Source organism: Notamacropus eugenii, chromosome 2, assembly GCF_028372415.1.
Source record: "Notamacropus eugenii isolate mMacEug1 chromosome 2, mMacEug1.pri_v2, whole genome shotgun sequence".
NCBI classification, from domain to species: domain Eukaryota; kingdom Metazoa; phylum Chordata; class Mammalia; order Diprotodontia; family Macropodidae; genus Notamacropus; species Notamacropus eugenii.
Genome location: NC_092873.1, coordinates 187,527,523 through 187,545,098, shown reverse-complemented (window position 1 = coordinate 187,545,098; position 17,576 = coordinate 187,527,523). Strand labels below are relative to the sequence as shown.

The 17,576-nt window shown below is 36.1% G+C and overlaps 1 protein-coding gene across 1 annotated transcript in view; it reads left to right on the top strand.

Moving 5' to 3' along the window:
* The window catches only part of SEC63 (SEC63 homolog, protein translocation regulator), an 82,443-nt gene that overhangs the window by 51,351 nt on the left and 13,516 nt on the right, over positions 1 to 17,576 (top strand). The window contains exons 14-17 of the mRNA XM_072642987.1: positions 2,961 to 3,043; positions 9,815 to 9,874; positions 10,171 to 10,341; positions 13,751 to 13,909. Of these exons, the coding sequence (XP_072499088.1) occupies positions 2,961 to 3,043; positions 9,815 to 9,874; positions 10,171 to 10,341; positions 13,751 to 13,909 (473 nt within the window). The remainder of the gene's footprint in view (positions 1 to 2,960; positions 3,044 to 9,814; positions 9,875 to 10,170; positions 10,342 to 13,750; positions 13,910 to 17,576) is intronic.

The window sequence follows — 17,576 nt, the reverse complement described above, 5'->3', positions numbered from 1 at the left end:
TTCCCTTCTCTAATATTACTGGTAACCCACATGTTGGGAAAATTTATTTTTAAAAATAAATGTACATTTTTTGAACTATGTCTTTCACCTCTGTCCCCCTACAACGGTCTATCTAGTGACACTAACCTTCTTGAGTTTTCTCAAATAAAACCTTCCTTCTTCTGACCGGACATTTTCACTAGCTATCCCCTCATGCCAGGAATACTCTGTCTCCTTAGATCTGCCTTCTGTCTTCCTTCAAGTGCAAGCTAAAATCTTAATTCTAGTAACTTCTCTCCATTGGTTATTTCCAATTTATCTTGCATGTAACTTGTTGGTACATAGTTGTTTGTATATTGTCTGCTCCATTAGACCTCCTTGGTAGTAGAGACTCTCTCTACTTTTGTATTCCCAGTGTTTAGCACAGTGTCTGCTACATATACACTTAATGAGTTTTTATTGACTGACTCTATTGTATTATCTTAGTATGGTAATATGTATAAGACTTAGGTTTGGGAGAACAGTGTTTTTTATGGAACATTTTGCAAAAAATCTAAAACTAAAACTTTTTTCCACCCAAAAAAACAGAGGTGATCTCTCATTCAAGTGATACACTCATTCAGAAAGAAAATCAATCCAGAATGTCAGGAGAGTGAATAACTCAGTGAATCAATTTGAAGCTGTCATGTGTCAAGAAAGATTCAAATGATGGTAGAAATTTGGTAGAGTCTTCTTGTAGGGTAACATTACTCTGAAGGCTTCAGCCATGTGCCACCAGAGGTCTACAATTCCATACCTCTGCACCTGTGGCCTCTGTTTTCAATCCAGTCAATTTACTTGGACCTTTACCTTTTCTTTCTCTTGTGTTTTAGCCTGCACATTTACTTCTTCCTTCATGTGGCTCTCATGGCAGGGGGAAACAGACAGCATGGTGCTAAGATACATTTAACTTTGTAAAGAATAGTATAGACTTCCATAGTGATAGAGGATTTGTTGTTCTTGATATTTGGAAATACTGCTGTTGTGAGATAAAATTGTTGCTCCAGATTACTTATCTTTTAAAGGAAGATAATTTTCATTTGATGAACTAACACATAAACATATTCTACATTGTTCTACTGTATTTTTGTGTTTACTCTCATTGTATTTATTCCTTAGGCTCAATTTTGAGGAAGAAGTAAAATTATTTTCCTCAGCATCCTTTATGGACTGCTATTGTCAATATTAACAGGCATGTGGAAGGTAACGTTTTAGAGCTGGACGAGGCCTTTATTTTTTATCCTTAGCACTTCAACTACCTTACTATCATGCACTCTAAACTCCGGCCAAACTAAGTCCAGTTTAATTTTCCACAAATATATTTTGTGCTTTCTTGCCTCATGCCATTCCCTAGCTCTAGTCCTTTTTATCTTTGTCTTTACCTCCATTTGAGTTCCTACTAAATCTTCAGTGCTAGGTCAAGTGTTCCCATCTTCTTGACGGTTTCCCTGATCTTTTAATCCATCATGCATCTAGCCTAGGTTGACAAAGACTAAGTAATTTGACTTGGGGTATGTGCTCTGGTTAAGATTGCTTAATAGATATTAAATGCTATAGGGGTGTTAATACTTAGGTGGATTTATAGTTAGCTGAATGATGGAACCCTGAGAATGTTAATGGAATGAATTCAGCTTAAAATGTTCATATAGCTGAATGTGGAGGAGAGTAATGGAGAGGGATGTAGGGGTCAATGTTAAAAACCTTAAACGTTAGTGTTTGTTTTGTAAACAGTGGAGAATTGCTGAAAAGTTTTTTGAAAAAGAGGGCTGAAGTATGTGAAGTAGTGTGTTAGTGACATTACTCTAACAACATGTAGAATATATTCATTGGGTGAAAGGCTAGAGAGGCAGAGGCACTGGATAAATCACAGCATGATTTTAATAACTCATTGGAGATAGTGGGAAAGGAGGAGGTGAACTCAAGAATGACTTCCAAGCGAAGGTTATTGAGACAGTAAAAATAGAGAAATTAAGAGGTACTTGAATTTGAGATGTAGGCAGAATATCCAGGTCTGTTTTTGTATGTCCTGTGAGGTAAGATTGGTTTTTACATTTTTAAATACCATAAAACTTTATTTAAAAATGTAAAATTCATTAGTAGTTCTGTAGTTTGCTGATCCCTGGGGCAAATAACAATTAATGACTGAATTTCAGGAGAGAAAACCAAGGTTAGCATTATAGCATTATAGGTCATAATTTCAACAGTGAGGATAGATGAGATCTTAGAAAGAGGGAGAGTAGAGAGTGAACAGAGCTGAGAACTTGAGCCATGGCTTATGCTTACATTTTTAGTGGAGAAGAAATAGGAGATGTTAGAACTAGAACTTGTGACTATAAGGTCACAACACAAAGTAGGCTTGTCATTGCAATTCTACTCTATTAATTTAATTCCTAAGAGAATACAGTAATGCTAAATAAATTTAAAAAATTTTCTATAGTTTTCATAGTATTACAAAGTCATAGGGGCAGCTAGGTGGTGCAGTGGATAGAGTACCAGTGCAGCAGGAGGACCTGAGTTCAAATCTCACCTCAGACACTTGACACTTATTAGATGTATGACCTTGGGCAAGTCACTCAACCCCAATTGCCTCATCCTGGGTCATCTCTAGTCATCCTGATGAATATCTGGTCACTGGATTCAGATGCCTCTGGAGGAGAAGTGAGGCTGGTGACCTGCACCGTCCTTCCTCATTCAAAAAAAACAAAGTCAAGTGCAAGTTATGTCATCATTTCTCTGATGGCAAGGTCTTCTTAGGCAATGAAAGACGAACACACAGAAAGTTATAATTTCATGGTAATTAATGTTTAAAAATCCAGTTTATTTGGTGAGCACCAAAATATTAAATCCATAGGCCTTTTGCTTTTAGTTGGTTTTGATGAAATTTAGAACCAAGAACCTAATGATTTTCATTTTTTTAACACTTTATTCCTTTTGTCTTACAGTGTTGGATGATGAAGATAGCAACAATATCACTGTAGGATCCCTTGTCACAGTACTGGTCAAATTGACAAGGCAGACAATGGCCGTGAGTCATTCTTTGTTGCTTTGCTTAGCTAATCTAAAAATGTGGACTGTATTCTCTTTTGTTAGATTTACTTTGATTTCATTGATATGTTTCATTGGTATTCATTTTCTCAGTGATGCAAGTTGCAGCAGTTCATCCTTTCTCCCCTCTCCGGACCCCCCAACCTAGTAGAGAATTTCATGAGTTGCTGTGGCCATATATCACCTGGGGACACAATCACATGGCAGACTTAAGACTCATCTGGTCCCTTGCTGAAAACCTTTCCATATTATTTGTGTTCCACTAGTGTGTAGCATTTAAGAACTCCAAGTTTTACATTCATCAGACAATGAGACATTAGATTTAGTCTTTAGTGGCAGTAATTGACTTTAACTAGATGAACTTGTAAAAACTAGAGGATTTTCCAAATGTCAAAACTGTTACGTTTTCCTTTAGAGTGATATATTTAATTTTATCCATTTTGCTGGTTGCTCTGCAGATTTTGTTTAGTTTTCAAAGATGTTTTCACCAAAATATCCTTTTGGCATAACTTAGTTTTTGATATATGGTGATTTGCTAAATAACTCCCTTGAGAGGGGTGAACCAGCCAAAGTTGAAAAAATGGAGCAGGTCAAAGCTCTCGTCAGTCAGTAATAGGATCAGGCCTATGAATAAATTATTCTGTGAAGTTTGAATTCATTCCAGGGGCTACAGATTCCTATCCTCTGGTCTAGCTTAACGTGTGGGTTAGGATACAGATCTTTCCCTTTCTCCACTCCTGAGAGTTTTGCTGTTAAGTATTTTTATATTTTTTGCTACTTGAACCAGTTTAGATGAGAAAGAAATTCAGGTATTCTGCCCCTCGCCACCCTTCCTTGTTTGTATAAATTCTTCCTTGTGCACTCCATTTATGTGAAATAATTTTCCCCATTCTTTCTCTTTTCTGTCCCTGCCCCATGTCCTCCCTCTTTCCCACTTTTCCATTCTACTTTTGAGATTATCATATTTGTGTCCTCTTGACTAAGTAGACTCCCTCCAACAGTTGTAGTAATAAGGGTGTTACAAGTATCATCTTCTCATATAGGAATGTAAATAGCTTAACCTTGTTTAGTGCCTTATAATTTCCAACTCATGTTTTCTTTTTTATGCTTCTCCTGAGTCTTGTTTTTGAATGTCAGATTTTCTATTGAGTTCTCATCTTTTCATCATGGATTGTTTGAAAGTCCTCTATTTCATTAAATATCCATTTTTTTTGCCTTGTAGGATTATACTTAGTTTTGCTGGGTCGATTTATTCATGGCTGTAATCCTAGTTCCTTTTGCCTTTTGGAATATCATATTCCAAGTTTTCCCATCTTTTGGTGTGTAAGGTGCTAAATCTTGTGTGATCCTGACTATATCTCCATTTGAATTAGTTCTTTCTGGCTGCTTGCAGTATTTTTTCTTTGACCTGGGAGTCCTGGAATTTGGCCATAATATTTTCAGGAGTTTTCATTTTGAGATTTCGTTTGGGAAGTGACTGGTAGATTTTTTCAATATGTACTTTGCTGTCTGGTTCTAAGATATCTGGGCAGTTTTCCTTTATAATTTCTTGAAATATGAAATGTAGGCTTTTTTTTTATTGCGGCTTTCAGGTAGTACAATAATTCTTAAATGATCTCTCCTTGATTTATTTTCCATCTGTTTTTTCTGATGAGATATTTCTCATTTTCTTAAAAGTTTTCAGCCTTTTGACTTTTATTTTTTCTTGATGTCTCATGGAGTCAGTAGGTTCCATTTGCCCAGTTCTAATTTTTAAGGAGTTATTTTCTTCAGGGAAATTTTGTCCTTTTACCATCTGACCAATTCTGATTTTTAATGTTACTTTCGTCAGTATTTGTTCATCTTTTTCAAGCTGTTAATTGATTTGAAAAAATATTTTATTTTTCCCCAATTATACATAAAAAATTTTTTAACATTTGTCATCTTTTTTAACCTTTTAAGTTCCAAATTATCTTTCTTTCCCTCTTCTGCCATCTCTCTGATATGGTAAGCAATATGATAAAGGTTATATGTGTGCAGTCATCATGTAAACCATTTCTGTATTAGTAATTTTGTGTAAGAAGACTTGAACAAAAAAAAAGAAAGTAAAAAATAGTATTCAGACGTTATCTCTGGAGGTGGATAGCATTTTTTTCATCATGAGTCTTTTGGGATTGTCTTAAATCATTGTATTGCTGAGACGAGCTAAGTCATTCACAGTTGATCATCCTATAGCTTTGCTGTTAGCATGTACAATGTTCTAGTTCTGTTCACTTCACTTGTGTCAGTTCATGTTTCAAGTTTTTCTGAAGTCATCCTGGTTGTCATTATTTTAAGGGCAATAATATTCCATTACCACCATATACTGCTACTTGTTAAGCCATTTCCCTGTTGATGGGCATCCCTTCAATTTCCTAATGGATTTTTAAAGTAAATTTTTTTTGCTCCTTTTTAATTTGTTTCTTCTATTGGACTGGGTCCAATCTGTATTTTTCTTTGAGACATAATTGTAAATATTATCAAGTCATTGTTTTCTGTGTATGTATCTTGAACTCCTTGTCACTATAGTAGATTTTTATGGTTGAGTTTTTTTTTGTTTGTTTGTTTTGTGTTTTTTTGCTTTCGTTTGTTTATTTTGTAGCCCACTTTAAACTTAACATTGTATTGGGCTGCGCTCACCTGTGAGGGTTTGTGTGGGATGTGTAGCCTGAAGTGGTTTGTTTTTTTTTAATGTCCTTCTATTGCTTTCAGTAGAAAGGAGTCTAAGCTTTTATGTGCTTCCAAAGTGGTGTGATGTGTTAAGAGGTCTGTTCACTACTTTCCTGGTTTATACTCTGCAAATTCCTGACGTGGTTTAGGTCTGTTGAGTTTCTGTAGAGTGCTACTGTACTCAGTCGTAGTTGGTTGGCTGGAAGGTTCTGCCAATTCAGAGTGATTGACTCCCCTTTGGTTTGGTCTCCTGACCTAATTTATTCCATTGCAGTCTTATGTGTGGGAATAAAGGTTAGAACTGAGTTCCTCTTCTGCTCTTGGGCTCAGAGCTGCATTGCTATAGTTCTGGAACTTGTTCCTTGTCCCATATGTAGGTAGGTCCACTGCTTCCTAGCAACCATGAATACTTTGCTCTGAGACTGTGACCTGGAACTCAGTAATGGGCTACATAGGTGTCAGATGGCATTTGTTCCTGTGCCCAGTGGTATTTCCTTCTGCTGCAGCTGCTGCCCCTATAGCCTGCTGCTGCTGCTTTCACCTCTTGTGGCGTTGCTTCAATATGCTCAGGGCTAGCCCTACCCCAGTGTCAATAGGCCTCTCTTAATCTGCCATGGGCTGTAAAAATAACTCACTGTGACTTTTTCTTGACTTTCCTGATCAGAATTTAGTTTGGCATGTTTTCTAGGTTATTGAGGGTGGGGGTGGGAGTAGGGGAGGTAGAGGAGGAGGATGCATCGGGAGAGCTAGGTGAACTGTTATAGAGAAACATGAGTTGGGGGGTAAGAGGGAACAGTATTATTATAGCGGATAGTGGAGATAAAGCTCAGACCTTAGTTCTGAGCACAGAAAGGGCCCATCTAGCCCCTACTACTTGACATTTCTTATCTAAGGAAAGTTATGATGCTGTGTATAATTTCTTCTTCAGCTAGGTACAGCTTGGAAAAATTGATGTCTATATTATTGGACTATTTACTTACCTATCATAATAAATCAGTTAGAAAAAGGAAGGTACTTTTTGGTGAGAAAAATGTTCTCAGTTCCTTTTGTTCCCATTTATAAAGAGACTTTTGGTGTTTTGGCCACATCATAGGCATTTAATATGTGCTTTGATTTTGATGATTGATTGATTTGATCAACAATAAGTCGTTTTACTACTAGATATTATATAAGCTAGTAAAATGTGATTATGCCATTTAGTGAGTCCTTAGCAAATATTTTCCTAAATCCCGGTATGTTCAGGTTGCTGGTCCTCAGGTCTTAAACTAATATGTTGGGGATACTTACTGAAGCTTAAGAGACAATTAATTGCTAGACTATCTGGCATAATTACTACCTCCCATCAAAAGATAAAAAGAGTATTTATATACGAAAAGCACTTTGGATTTCTTGAAAAAAGGAAGAAGGCAAATAAAGGTTAAAGGTAATCATGAAGATAAAATTGCTATTTTCAGTTACATAAAATTGAAAAACTTTTGCATGAACAAAATCAATGCAACTATGAGGGAACCTTTTAATTGGAAAAAAAATCTTTGCATCAGATATCTCTGATAAAGATTTAAAATTCAAGACATATAATAGAAATATGAGAGACCAAGAGACATTCTCTGATGAATAAGTGGTCGAAGAATATAAGCACATCAAAAGAGAAATTACAAACTGTTAACAGCTATATGAAAGACTGTTCCCAGTCACTCATAAGAAAAATGAAAATCAGAACAGCTCTTTGGTGTCATCTTAATCCAACAAATTGACTAAGGTAAAAGATGGGAAATAATGAATCTTCTGGAGACTACAGAAAGCCAGGCATGCTAATTTACTGTTTCTGGGGCATTAGTTGGCCCAAACATTTTGGCAAACAGTAAAAATAAAAAAGGACTTGAGAAATACACTACTAGGCATCATCCTTTGCTCCCATCTCTACCCTCCTTCCCCCTGCCCCCCCAGTGGTGAGTGGGAAAGAAAATAAATGTTTGGTGATTGAAAAAGACTTAATTAGAAAAAGAAATTAAGCTAATAAAAATTTTGAAAATGTAAAAAAAAAAACAGTATAGATAGCTCTTTGCTTTATGTAAGTGTGCATTATGCAGATTTGACCATGTACATAAGAAATTCTGAAAGAAATCTGCATTCCAAAAAAACGACCTATGCTAACTTTGTGCTCATGCTCTCTCTCTGTCTGACTCAATCTCTTTTTCTCCCTCTCTCCTCTCTTGCCCCTTGGCTTGACAATCTAAGGCCCTCCCCCCTGCAAAAAAACAAACTTAAAAAAATCCTCTAAGTGAAAGAAGAATATATTTATAGAGAGACTGCCATCACCATTGCTGTTGACCAAGGGCTTGACTTGAGACCTTTAGTGTCCTTTCTGGCCCCAACATGTCTGTCTTCTGTATACTTTGTGTACTGCTTGTTTGTCTCCAGCCCCCGTGTATTGTCCGTCCTTTCCTGTCTTTGCCCATTCTGGTCTTTTATGTATCTACCCTCTATATGTTCCTCCTCTTGGTTCTGACCAAGTGGTCCCCACCCCCCAATCATGGCTGGTCCTGGCCCTCATGTGGCTGTCCTCCCTTTTTCCTCCCCCTCCCACATTCTTCCTCTTGCTTCTCCGTCCCTGGCCCCAACATGCCCTTGAACCATGTCCTGGCCTACCTCCATAGGCATGCAGGCTCCTTTCTGTCTTCCTCCTTCTTTTCAGCCACATTCGTGGGCAAATTTGTATGCAAAAATTGTTTTATGTAGAAATCTGCAGAACCAGTCCACTTAAAGCAGGAACTCTCTGTATATTATCAATTTGAAATCCATCTTCCTAAATTAGCTTATTTTCTGAATAGCAGTATTTTCTAATAGAAATCTGAGTAGAATGAAGTTCAGATTAAAAAAAGGTAAATTCAAAAAGACTTTTCAGATTGATTGTTGTACTGAAATTTTGCTGTAATTAATACTGGGCCTGTTACTCTTGAGTATCTTAGCTGAATTATATCAGAGAGGACATTAAAGCTATAAAAGCCACACTTATTCCATGTCTTTGCAGACTGGAGTCTCCTTCTTATTAGGATTAAAATTCTATTATTATGGACCCTGAATCACCTTGGTCTTCTTTAGTTGATCTAGTTAGAAAACAGTAATATTTTAAAGATGCAGTCAGTTTGAAGTAATCCATTTTTATACACTTTTGAAATGATGATTTAGCTGAATAAACTATTTTAAGCTCATTATAGTTTTAAATTTCAGAAAATAATGCTACTAATAGTTTGGTTTTATTGTCTTTTCTTTGGTCTGGATCTGTGATTTCATTGTTGTAAAGAATACTTGGTGAGGAAACTTCCTTTAAAAATGATGATCAGCAGTTCTGAACTTTATAGCCTTATTATAGACTCCTTTGACAGCTCCTGAAGCTTTGATCACTTCTCGGTGTTTTTCAGTGCATAAGATAAAATATAAGAATTACAAAGGAAATAATTATCTTGTAATAAAATGGTGAAGATATTTTAAAAAATTCAAATTCATGAACCCTAGGTTAAGAACCCCACTGCCTAAGAGAGAGTTGCCTGGGGCATTGAGAGATTAAGTAATTTGTCCAAAGTCACAGCTAGTATGTAAGAGAACAGAGACTTAACCCAATCTTCCTGACTCCAAAGCCTGGCTTTTAACAGTCTTTCAAGTTTTAATAAGCATAGAAAAATTCATGTTTTAACTCTTGGGAGTTATGCTAAAATAAAATTTAAAATGGAACATTTTATATGTTCAGTTAAAGACATTAAGAATTGCAGTGAAATGTGAATTAACTGTTCTTTGTTATTGTACTTTTCATTCAAGGAATTCATATTGGTTCTACACATCTAAAAACTTTCAAAGTAGATATGATAGATTATAAGCAATGTAGGAGTATTTTTGCAATTAGATAAAGTGTTTTTGAGGGGTTCTGGTTTACTCACCTAAACAGAATAGCAAATATCAAAAACACCTTTTATTGATATTGTTTTGTTGTAAGAATGCTTTGTTATTTGGTAGTAAATTTGCCAGTTGTCCTAATGTTTTTCTTTTTCCCTTTTTCTTCCCTCAGGAAGTATTTGAAAAGGAACAGTCTATCTGTGCTGCAGAAGAGCAGCTGGCAGAAGATGGGGCAAGTTAATTAAGAACTTGGGCTCTCATGATAATACCTGCACTAATTGGTTGAAGAAATAGTTTTTTGTTTGGGGAACTGATTGACTTGTTCATGTAGATTTTAGAAAGTTTAAAAAATTATTATAGCCATTTTATTCTAAAACATACTTATTTACCTTCTAAAACATATCCAGTACCACAGTTCTCAGTTTGTATATGTGTAATTAAGATAATTGGATACAAAATTAATTGTAGGTATATTTATTTTTAATGTGCTATACTTTGCACTTACCCTTTTTTTGGTGTATTATATAGCAAGGTGATGCCAACAAAAATAAGACTAAAGGATGGCAGCAGAAGAGTAAAGGACCTAAGAAAACTGCTAAATCAAAAAAAAAGAAACCTTTGAAAAAAAAGGCAGCCCCGGTACCATTGCCCCAGACAAAGCAGCCGAAGCAAAAGCAGGCAAATGGAGTTGTTGGGAGTGTAAGTATTCTCTGTGCAGTTAAATTGTCTTTTTTTTTTATTGTTCTATTAAGCAAATCAGGAAAAGACTCCAAAGTCATAGCTGATGAGCAAGTTAATAATTTTGTACCTCTCCCCCTATCCTCCTACCTTTCTACTAAAATTGATTGCATTTGGGAGAGGGTTGGCTTAGTATTTTGTCACAGCTTGCTAAAAAAATAAACATACTGTGTGTGTGTATCTGTATTATATATGTGTGTATATATGTGTATGTGTGTATTTTTATGTGTATTTGTTTTGTCATTACTATAGAGTACTTAAAATTTTGGGGGGTGATGATGGAGCCAAGATGGCAGAGGAAAGGGAGCATTCTTGATGAACTCTCCCAGTATTCCCATTTAAACAACTTTAAAATAATGCATCAGATCAAATTCTAAAGTGGCATAACTAACAAAGGTATGGGACATTTTTCCAGCTCAGGACAACTTGGGAGGTCAGAAGGAGAGTCTCTGATACTGAGGTGGGGGCTGGACAGGAGCTTAGTGCACTCTAGGTGTGGGACTTGGAGGAGGTAGTGACAGCAGCAGTAGCATTAGAACCAGGAACTCTTGATATTCAGCAACGGTAAGGCTGTTGAACACTTAGTCAGAGATTCCATAGGAGCCCTTTGCTAGTAGAGACACAGGACCAGGCAACTCCATTGCCCATTACCTAGTTTTGGGTTTTAGTTCTAGGGCAGAGAGGGTTGCTTGTAGTTGCAAGAGAACAGGGACATTATGTGGGTAAGGACTAGAGTTCAGACCAAGTAACCACGACTGTACTGAAAACTTACGAGCCCTCACAGAACTAACTTTGAATTTGGGTTTAGTGATGAGTCAGCATATCTCTCTCATCAGGAGCTAGCCTCACTAATTGGAGAGAGGGTAGATGCAGGATAATAGGTTGTTATCTTCTATGGGAGAAGTAAATACTTACACTGACAAAATGGCGGATTCTCAAAGTAATAAGTATGAAATGCAGATAACACAAAACTAGCATGGAAAAGCCAGAAGCTTAGAGCAGTGACCCTTTTCCACCTCCTGCCTCCACCTCTTATGGGCAGAATCCAACTCTGACATGAAATTCTTACACAAGAAATAGGCTCCGGAAAAAAATGAACCCCCTCCCCCCCACAAAAAAGAGTGACCAAAAAAAATCTGTTATAGTGACATAAACTGAAAATGCAAACTCAGAAGACAATGACATGAAAATGTCTACCAGCAAAGCCTCAAAGAAAACTACAGATTGTACATAATCCAACAAAAATTCCTATAAGAACTAAATAAGGTTTATTTCTTTTATCAGCTGGCCAATTATGATTTTTACAGAGTTTCTTTAATGTTTTTGTGCCTTTTTTTAAACCAATGTGTTCTCCTTTCATAATTTTCTTGCATAAGTCTTATTTCTTTTCCAAATTTATCCTTAACTGCTATTAACTGATTTTAAAAATCATTTTTTGCTTATTTTCTCACAAAGGAAACTTGGGAATAGAGGATATTGAAGGGAAAGATGGGAAGGGATTAAGAGAAAAGGGACAGGGGTGATAAGAGGGAGGGCAGATTGAGGGAGACAGTGGTCAGAATCAAAACAAACTTTTGAGGAAGTACAGGGTTAAAGAAAAAGGATAAAAAGAAAATAGGATGGAGGGAAATACAGAGTTGGCAGTCATAACCATGACTGTGAATGGGACAAACTCACCCATAAAACAAGCAGATAGCAGAATGGATGAGAATTGAGATTTCCAACAATATATTGTTTATAAGAAACAGTGAAACAGGAAGACAGAAGTTAAAATAAAGGACTGGAGCAGGTTTTACCGTGCTTCAGCTGAATAAAAAAAGCAGGGGTAGCAATTATGATCTCAGACAAAGCAAAAGGAAAAATAGATCTAATTAAAAGATAACCAAGGAAACTACATTTTGTTAAAAATTAATTGAAATAATATCAATACTAAACATACATGTACCAAATGATATAGCATCCAGTTTCTTAAAGGAAAAATTATAGGAAGAAATAGTAAAATTATACAAGTGCAGGATCTCAGTTTGCCTCTCTGAGAACTAGATAAATCTAACCATAAAATAAATAAGAAAGAACTTAAGAAGATGAATTGGATTTTTGGAAAGCTAGATATGAAAGACCTGGAGGAAACTGAATGAGAATAGACAGAAATATGCCTCTTTCTCAGCTATCTATGAAACATTTTAAAAAATTGACCATGTATTGGGGGATAAAAACCTCACAAACAAATGCAGAAATATTAAATATTGGACCATAGTGCAATAAAAATTGCATTAAATAAAAGGCCTTGGAAGCATAGATTAAAAATTAGAAACTAGGCAATCAGATCTTAAAGAATGAGTGGATCAAAGAATGAATCATAGAAACAAATTCCAGAGAGAGAACTGATGAACTCTTGAGTGTATATTGTAGCACATTTTCTTTCACTTTATTTTTCATTATTTTTTTATCATGGCTAATATGAAAATATGTTTTGCATTACTTCACATGTATAATATGTATCGTATTGTTTGCCTTCTTAATGGATGGGGGAGAGAATTTGGAACTGAAAAAAATAATTTTAAAACATAATTTAAAAAGTTTTTGTTGATACATTTTATTTCTTTCCACACCTGTCTCTTTTCCTCCTCCCACCCCCCCCCCTTACAACAACCATAGTGTACTTTAATTGTAAAAATAATTTTTTTTTAAGGATGAGAAATGTATTGCCCACTAGAATCATAATCTTGGAGCATGGATGCATCCTTGCATTTTAAGTCTTTTAGCAGAATGCAAAACTCTTGTAGTTCCTACCAAATGGGAAGGGGCTTTGAATTTGGGTTTAGTGGTGAGTCAGTATATCTCTCATCAGGAACTAGCCTCACTAACTGGAGAGAGGCTAGATGCAGGATGGTAGGTTGTCATCTCTGTGGGAGAAGTAAAAACCCACTTTGACAAAATGGTAGATTCTTAAAGTAATGAGTATGAAATGCAGATAACACAAAATTAACAATGCAGAAGTATTTAATATTTAGTATTTTGAAGCATAAGTCTTAAAACCTTTAAATGAAAATTTTAGGTTAGCATTTCATTTTAAACAGACTTTAGGAAGCCTTTTCCTTAAACTACTCAGATAACACTGTCTCACCTAAATAATTTTCTATGAGAAGTAATATTTTCATAATTCATTTCAATAAAACTTTATTAAGCATCTGTTCATTATTCTTGTTTTGCATATAGAAAAACAAAAACAAACTAAGGTATGTTTTCATGGAGTTTTCTGCCTGTGGCAGTTAAGCTGTGATTACTTAGCCTGGATATAACATTTTTTCCCTGAGCCTTTCTGGTCCCAGGTAATTAAATGTTTTTCTGTGGCTTCGTTTTCTTATAGGAAACTGCTATAAAAGAAGAAGACGATGATGTATCTGACAAAGGCAGTGACTCTGAGGAAGAAGAAACAAATAGGGACTCCCAAAGTGAAAAAGATGATGGAAGCGAGAGAGACTCTGACAGAGAACAGGATGAAAAACAAAACAAAGACGATGAAGCAGTAAGCCTTTGTATTATGAGCTTATTAGATTTCTGAACTGTACCTCTGTTCATTCACCCTCAGCATTAAAAATAAAACTCTATATCCTTTTAATAGTATCAGTATATTATCTGGTTTTTTTTTTTTACTTCATAAGGAGGAATTTTTAGTCAAGGTCAGAAAGCAAGTTGGGCCACAGTCTGCTAATAGATCTTATTCTTCATTCCTTAACTCCTTTAACCACTAGACCAGTGTTTACCAAAAAAAAAAAAAAAGATGATAGCCACTGTGCCTTCTCTGTTACTAGTAGTAGTGAAATTTTCCAGATGACCAGAAGTGCATTGTGAACTAGAAAGTCCTATACCTTGGAATTTTCCTTAGTCTTTATCCTAGTCCTGATTGAATTAGTAAGAGGAAAGTTGATAATGCTTCTGAGAAGAGTAGAGGGCATTGAATGGATAGTCCACCACAAATAATCCACAATAAATGTTCTGTACTGAGCACTATTGATTCAATATTAACAGTTCAGTTCAAACAAAAATTGTGTATTTTGTACAGAGCACTATGGGAGAGGGAAATGGCAGGGTTGGAAAATTTAGATACGTGGTGCTACACATCTAGTTGGGTTATACAGCACAACTAAAATATAAAAATACATGTGATAATTTTAATTATAGTGTTGTGTTGGATTTAAGGAAAAAATTCATTACTCAATAAAAGGATCAGGAATTTGTTAAAGGAATTTGTCAAGCAGGCAGGGCAGGACATTTTAGGTCTAGCAAATAATATAAGCAAGTGCTTGTGCTTGAGGAAAGTCTATGTCTTAGAGAGGGGATGGCAAACTTTAGCTTTTAGAATTAAGTGCATGAAGGGCAACAGTATTAAAAAATAAGAAAAATATATGTAGTATGCATCAGAACTTTATTTGGTGGGCATTTAGAAGATCCGGTTTAGCGATTTGAACAAGAAGTGTGCCGGTATGATATTTAGTCATAAGATTATTAATGGATAGATCAGATGAGAGAAATAGTACAGGTAGAAATACCACTTAGAAAGCTATTGCAATCATTGAAGAAGGTGGTTAAGCGGTAGGATAGTACGGTGGGAAGAGCGCTAGACTTGTAATCAGAAAGAAATGAAGGCTACTCCTGTCTTTGACTCATATTTAGGACCATGGGTGAGTCAACTTCTTAGTCTTAGTTTCCTTATTTCTAAAATGAAGGATAATCATAGCTCCTTGTGAGGAACAAATGAGATAATACAGTTTAAACTCATAAAGCTTTAACCTACAGTAAAGTTTTTGGGACACTGTGTATATGTAACTCATTTTACAAACTTTAGAGTGATATATAAATGTTAGCCAATATTGAAGACTCTGCTAGGGTAGTGGTAATACATATAGGGAGGGAGGGCAGGAAGGCATAGATTCAGGATGTACTTGAAAGGACTTGATAACTATTTGGAGGAGTAGAGATAAGAGGCAAATCAAAGATAACACTAACATTTCCTGCATTAGGAGATTGTTGTATAAATGATGGTACTATTGACAAGTAATGGTGAAGTAAGAAGATAAATGGGTTTTGGATAGGTTGACTTTTCAGTACATCTAGAGCAACCTTGGTTTTTTTAAATCAAGAGAAGACAAAGTGTTTAGGTAGGGGATGTGATGTATAGTGTCAGATTGAGGACAGTAATGACTGGTCATTAAATTTGGTTATTGTGAAGTCACTAGTCTTTGAGATTAAGCTGGATTGATTGCAAGAAGTTAACAAGGTAGGTAGTATCAGAGTGGAAGTATTGGATGTAGGCTGCCTTTTGAAGATGTTTTTCTATTGATGGTGGGGTGGGCAGGGGTGGAGAATGGTAGGGAAGTAGAAAAAATGGAGAGTAATTATATGAGGTAAAATGATCAAGGGAAGAATTGGGATTTAGGATTGGGTAGACCCACGCTTATTTGTGGCATATGGGAAAAAGCCAGTGCAGAGAGAAAGATTGCACATGCATGAGTGAAAGAGAATGAGAAGAGAGTTTAAGGTTAAGAGGGAAGGGATCCAAAGACATAAGTAAAAGCATTATCCTTGGCATTAAATTGTAAGAAAACCTCTTTTGAGACTTGAGGAAAAAAGATGATCCTTAGTGCCTTCAGTCTTCTCAGGAAAGTAGAGGCTAGGTCCGTTGTTGTGAGGGTAAGAGGTGATCAGGGACTTGAGAGAAATGCTTTAGCACTGGCACTATAGGGAATATCATAGAAATTTTTTCATTCTAATACATTTAAATACTCAGGCAATAATAAGGGCCCAGCTGCAAGGTTATACCTATAATTTATAGTGGTTGAAATCAACTTGCTTTTTGTGACTTTGTTAGCAGTGACATTATTAGCAGTAATGCAGTAGCAGAGAAATTGGCTGATAGAGGGTCCCAGGGTTGGGAATTAAAAGATTGGGAGTGTTGGAAGGTTGGGGGTAGGTTTGAGTGAGAGTTTCTTGGGTGGTGACTACAACAGTGCAGTAATGGCAGAGTAAAGCTTCTGAGCTATATGTATATGGAGACAAATGGAGCTATAACAGTGGAGTGACTAAAAAATTAGGAAAAGGTCAAGTGACAGATAAGGTCCATTGAGAGTGAAAAAGTGTAAGTTTAATGTGATGGAGGGATGTGACAGATGGAAAAATAAGGGTTATGGGTTGAAGAGTGGAATTTGAGCATACAGAAACTTAGGGCTAGTACAATTCCATGGGTATGCTGTGTCTGTGCCTTGTCTTAAGACTCTGTGGAGTGAAGAAAGGTGATTGTTGAGGTTGAAGAATGTTGTGGACAGGGATTAGAGGGGTTGTCTGTATGAATGTTAAAACTAGTAAGTTACAAGTAGAAAATGGAAGAAAGAGACCATGAATATATGAGAAAGTCATTTAAATTGAGTGAATGACCTGGAAAATAGTAGAGGATAGTAACAAAAATGATGAGAAGATTATCTGTTGTATACACTTTGAAAGAGAAAAGATTATTGAGGGATATAAAGAGAAGTTGGGAGCAAGGAGTATAATTATACCCGATATCTGTTATATACTAATGTTGAAGTTTAGGGGTACTGGGACCCTAAAAATAGCAACATGCAGGTTCTTCCTGAATGACTTCAACCCAAGCCTTCTTTCAGTCACAGCCAGGATTTATTATAACACCCCCTCAGGGTGGGTGTGATTCTAAAAACCTGTCATATTGGCCAGACTTAAGGAATCTGAGCACCTTAATGGAGGCAAGATGGATCTTATATACAGAAGACTGGAAACAGAGAAGGGGTCTATATGGAATTGAGGAATGGTGGTCTAGGGTGGGGCCAGGTGCAGACAGTGAAAGGACAGTTAATTAACTGGGAAGGGCTGATTGCCCCAGGTGTATGCCAGGGACCTGGACCACATTGGAAAGTCCAAGTCTTTTCCTTTTTGGGTTACAGATCCAAAGACATGGTCTTTTTCCTTTTAGGGGTTCAGATCCCATCCCCATCCCTAACATGAAACTACAGGTAATAGCACAACTGAAACATGGCCATGTAAAAATAGAAACTATTTTTCTATGATTTGTAAATGTGGAGTGGGGTTGTTTTAATTCTTAGGAAGAGGTAAAGCATATATTATGTAGGCCTCAAGAGTAGAATGACTTATTTAAGAGTACGTATTGTGTTAGCATCATT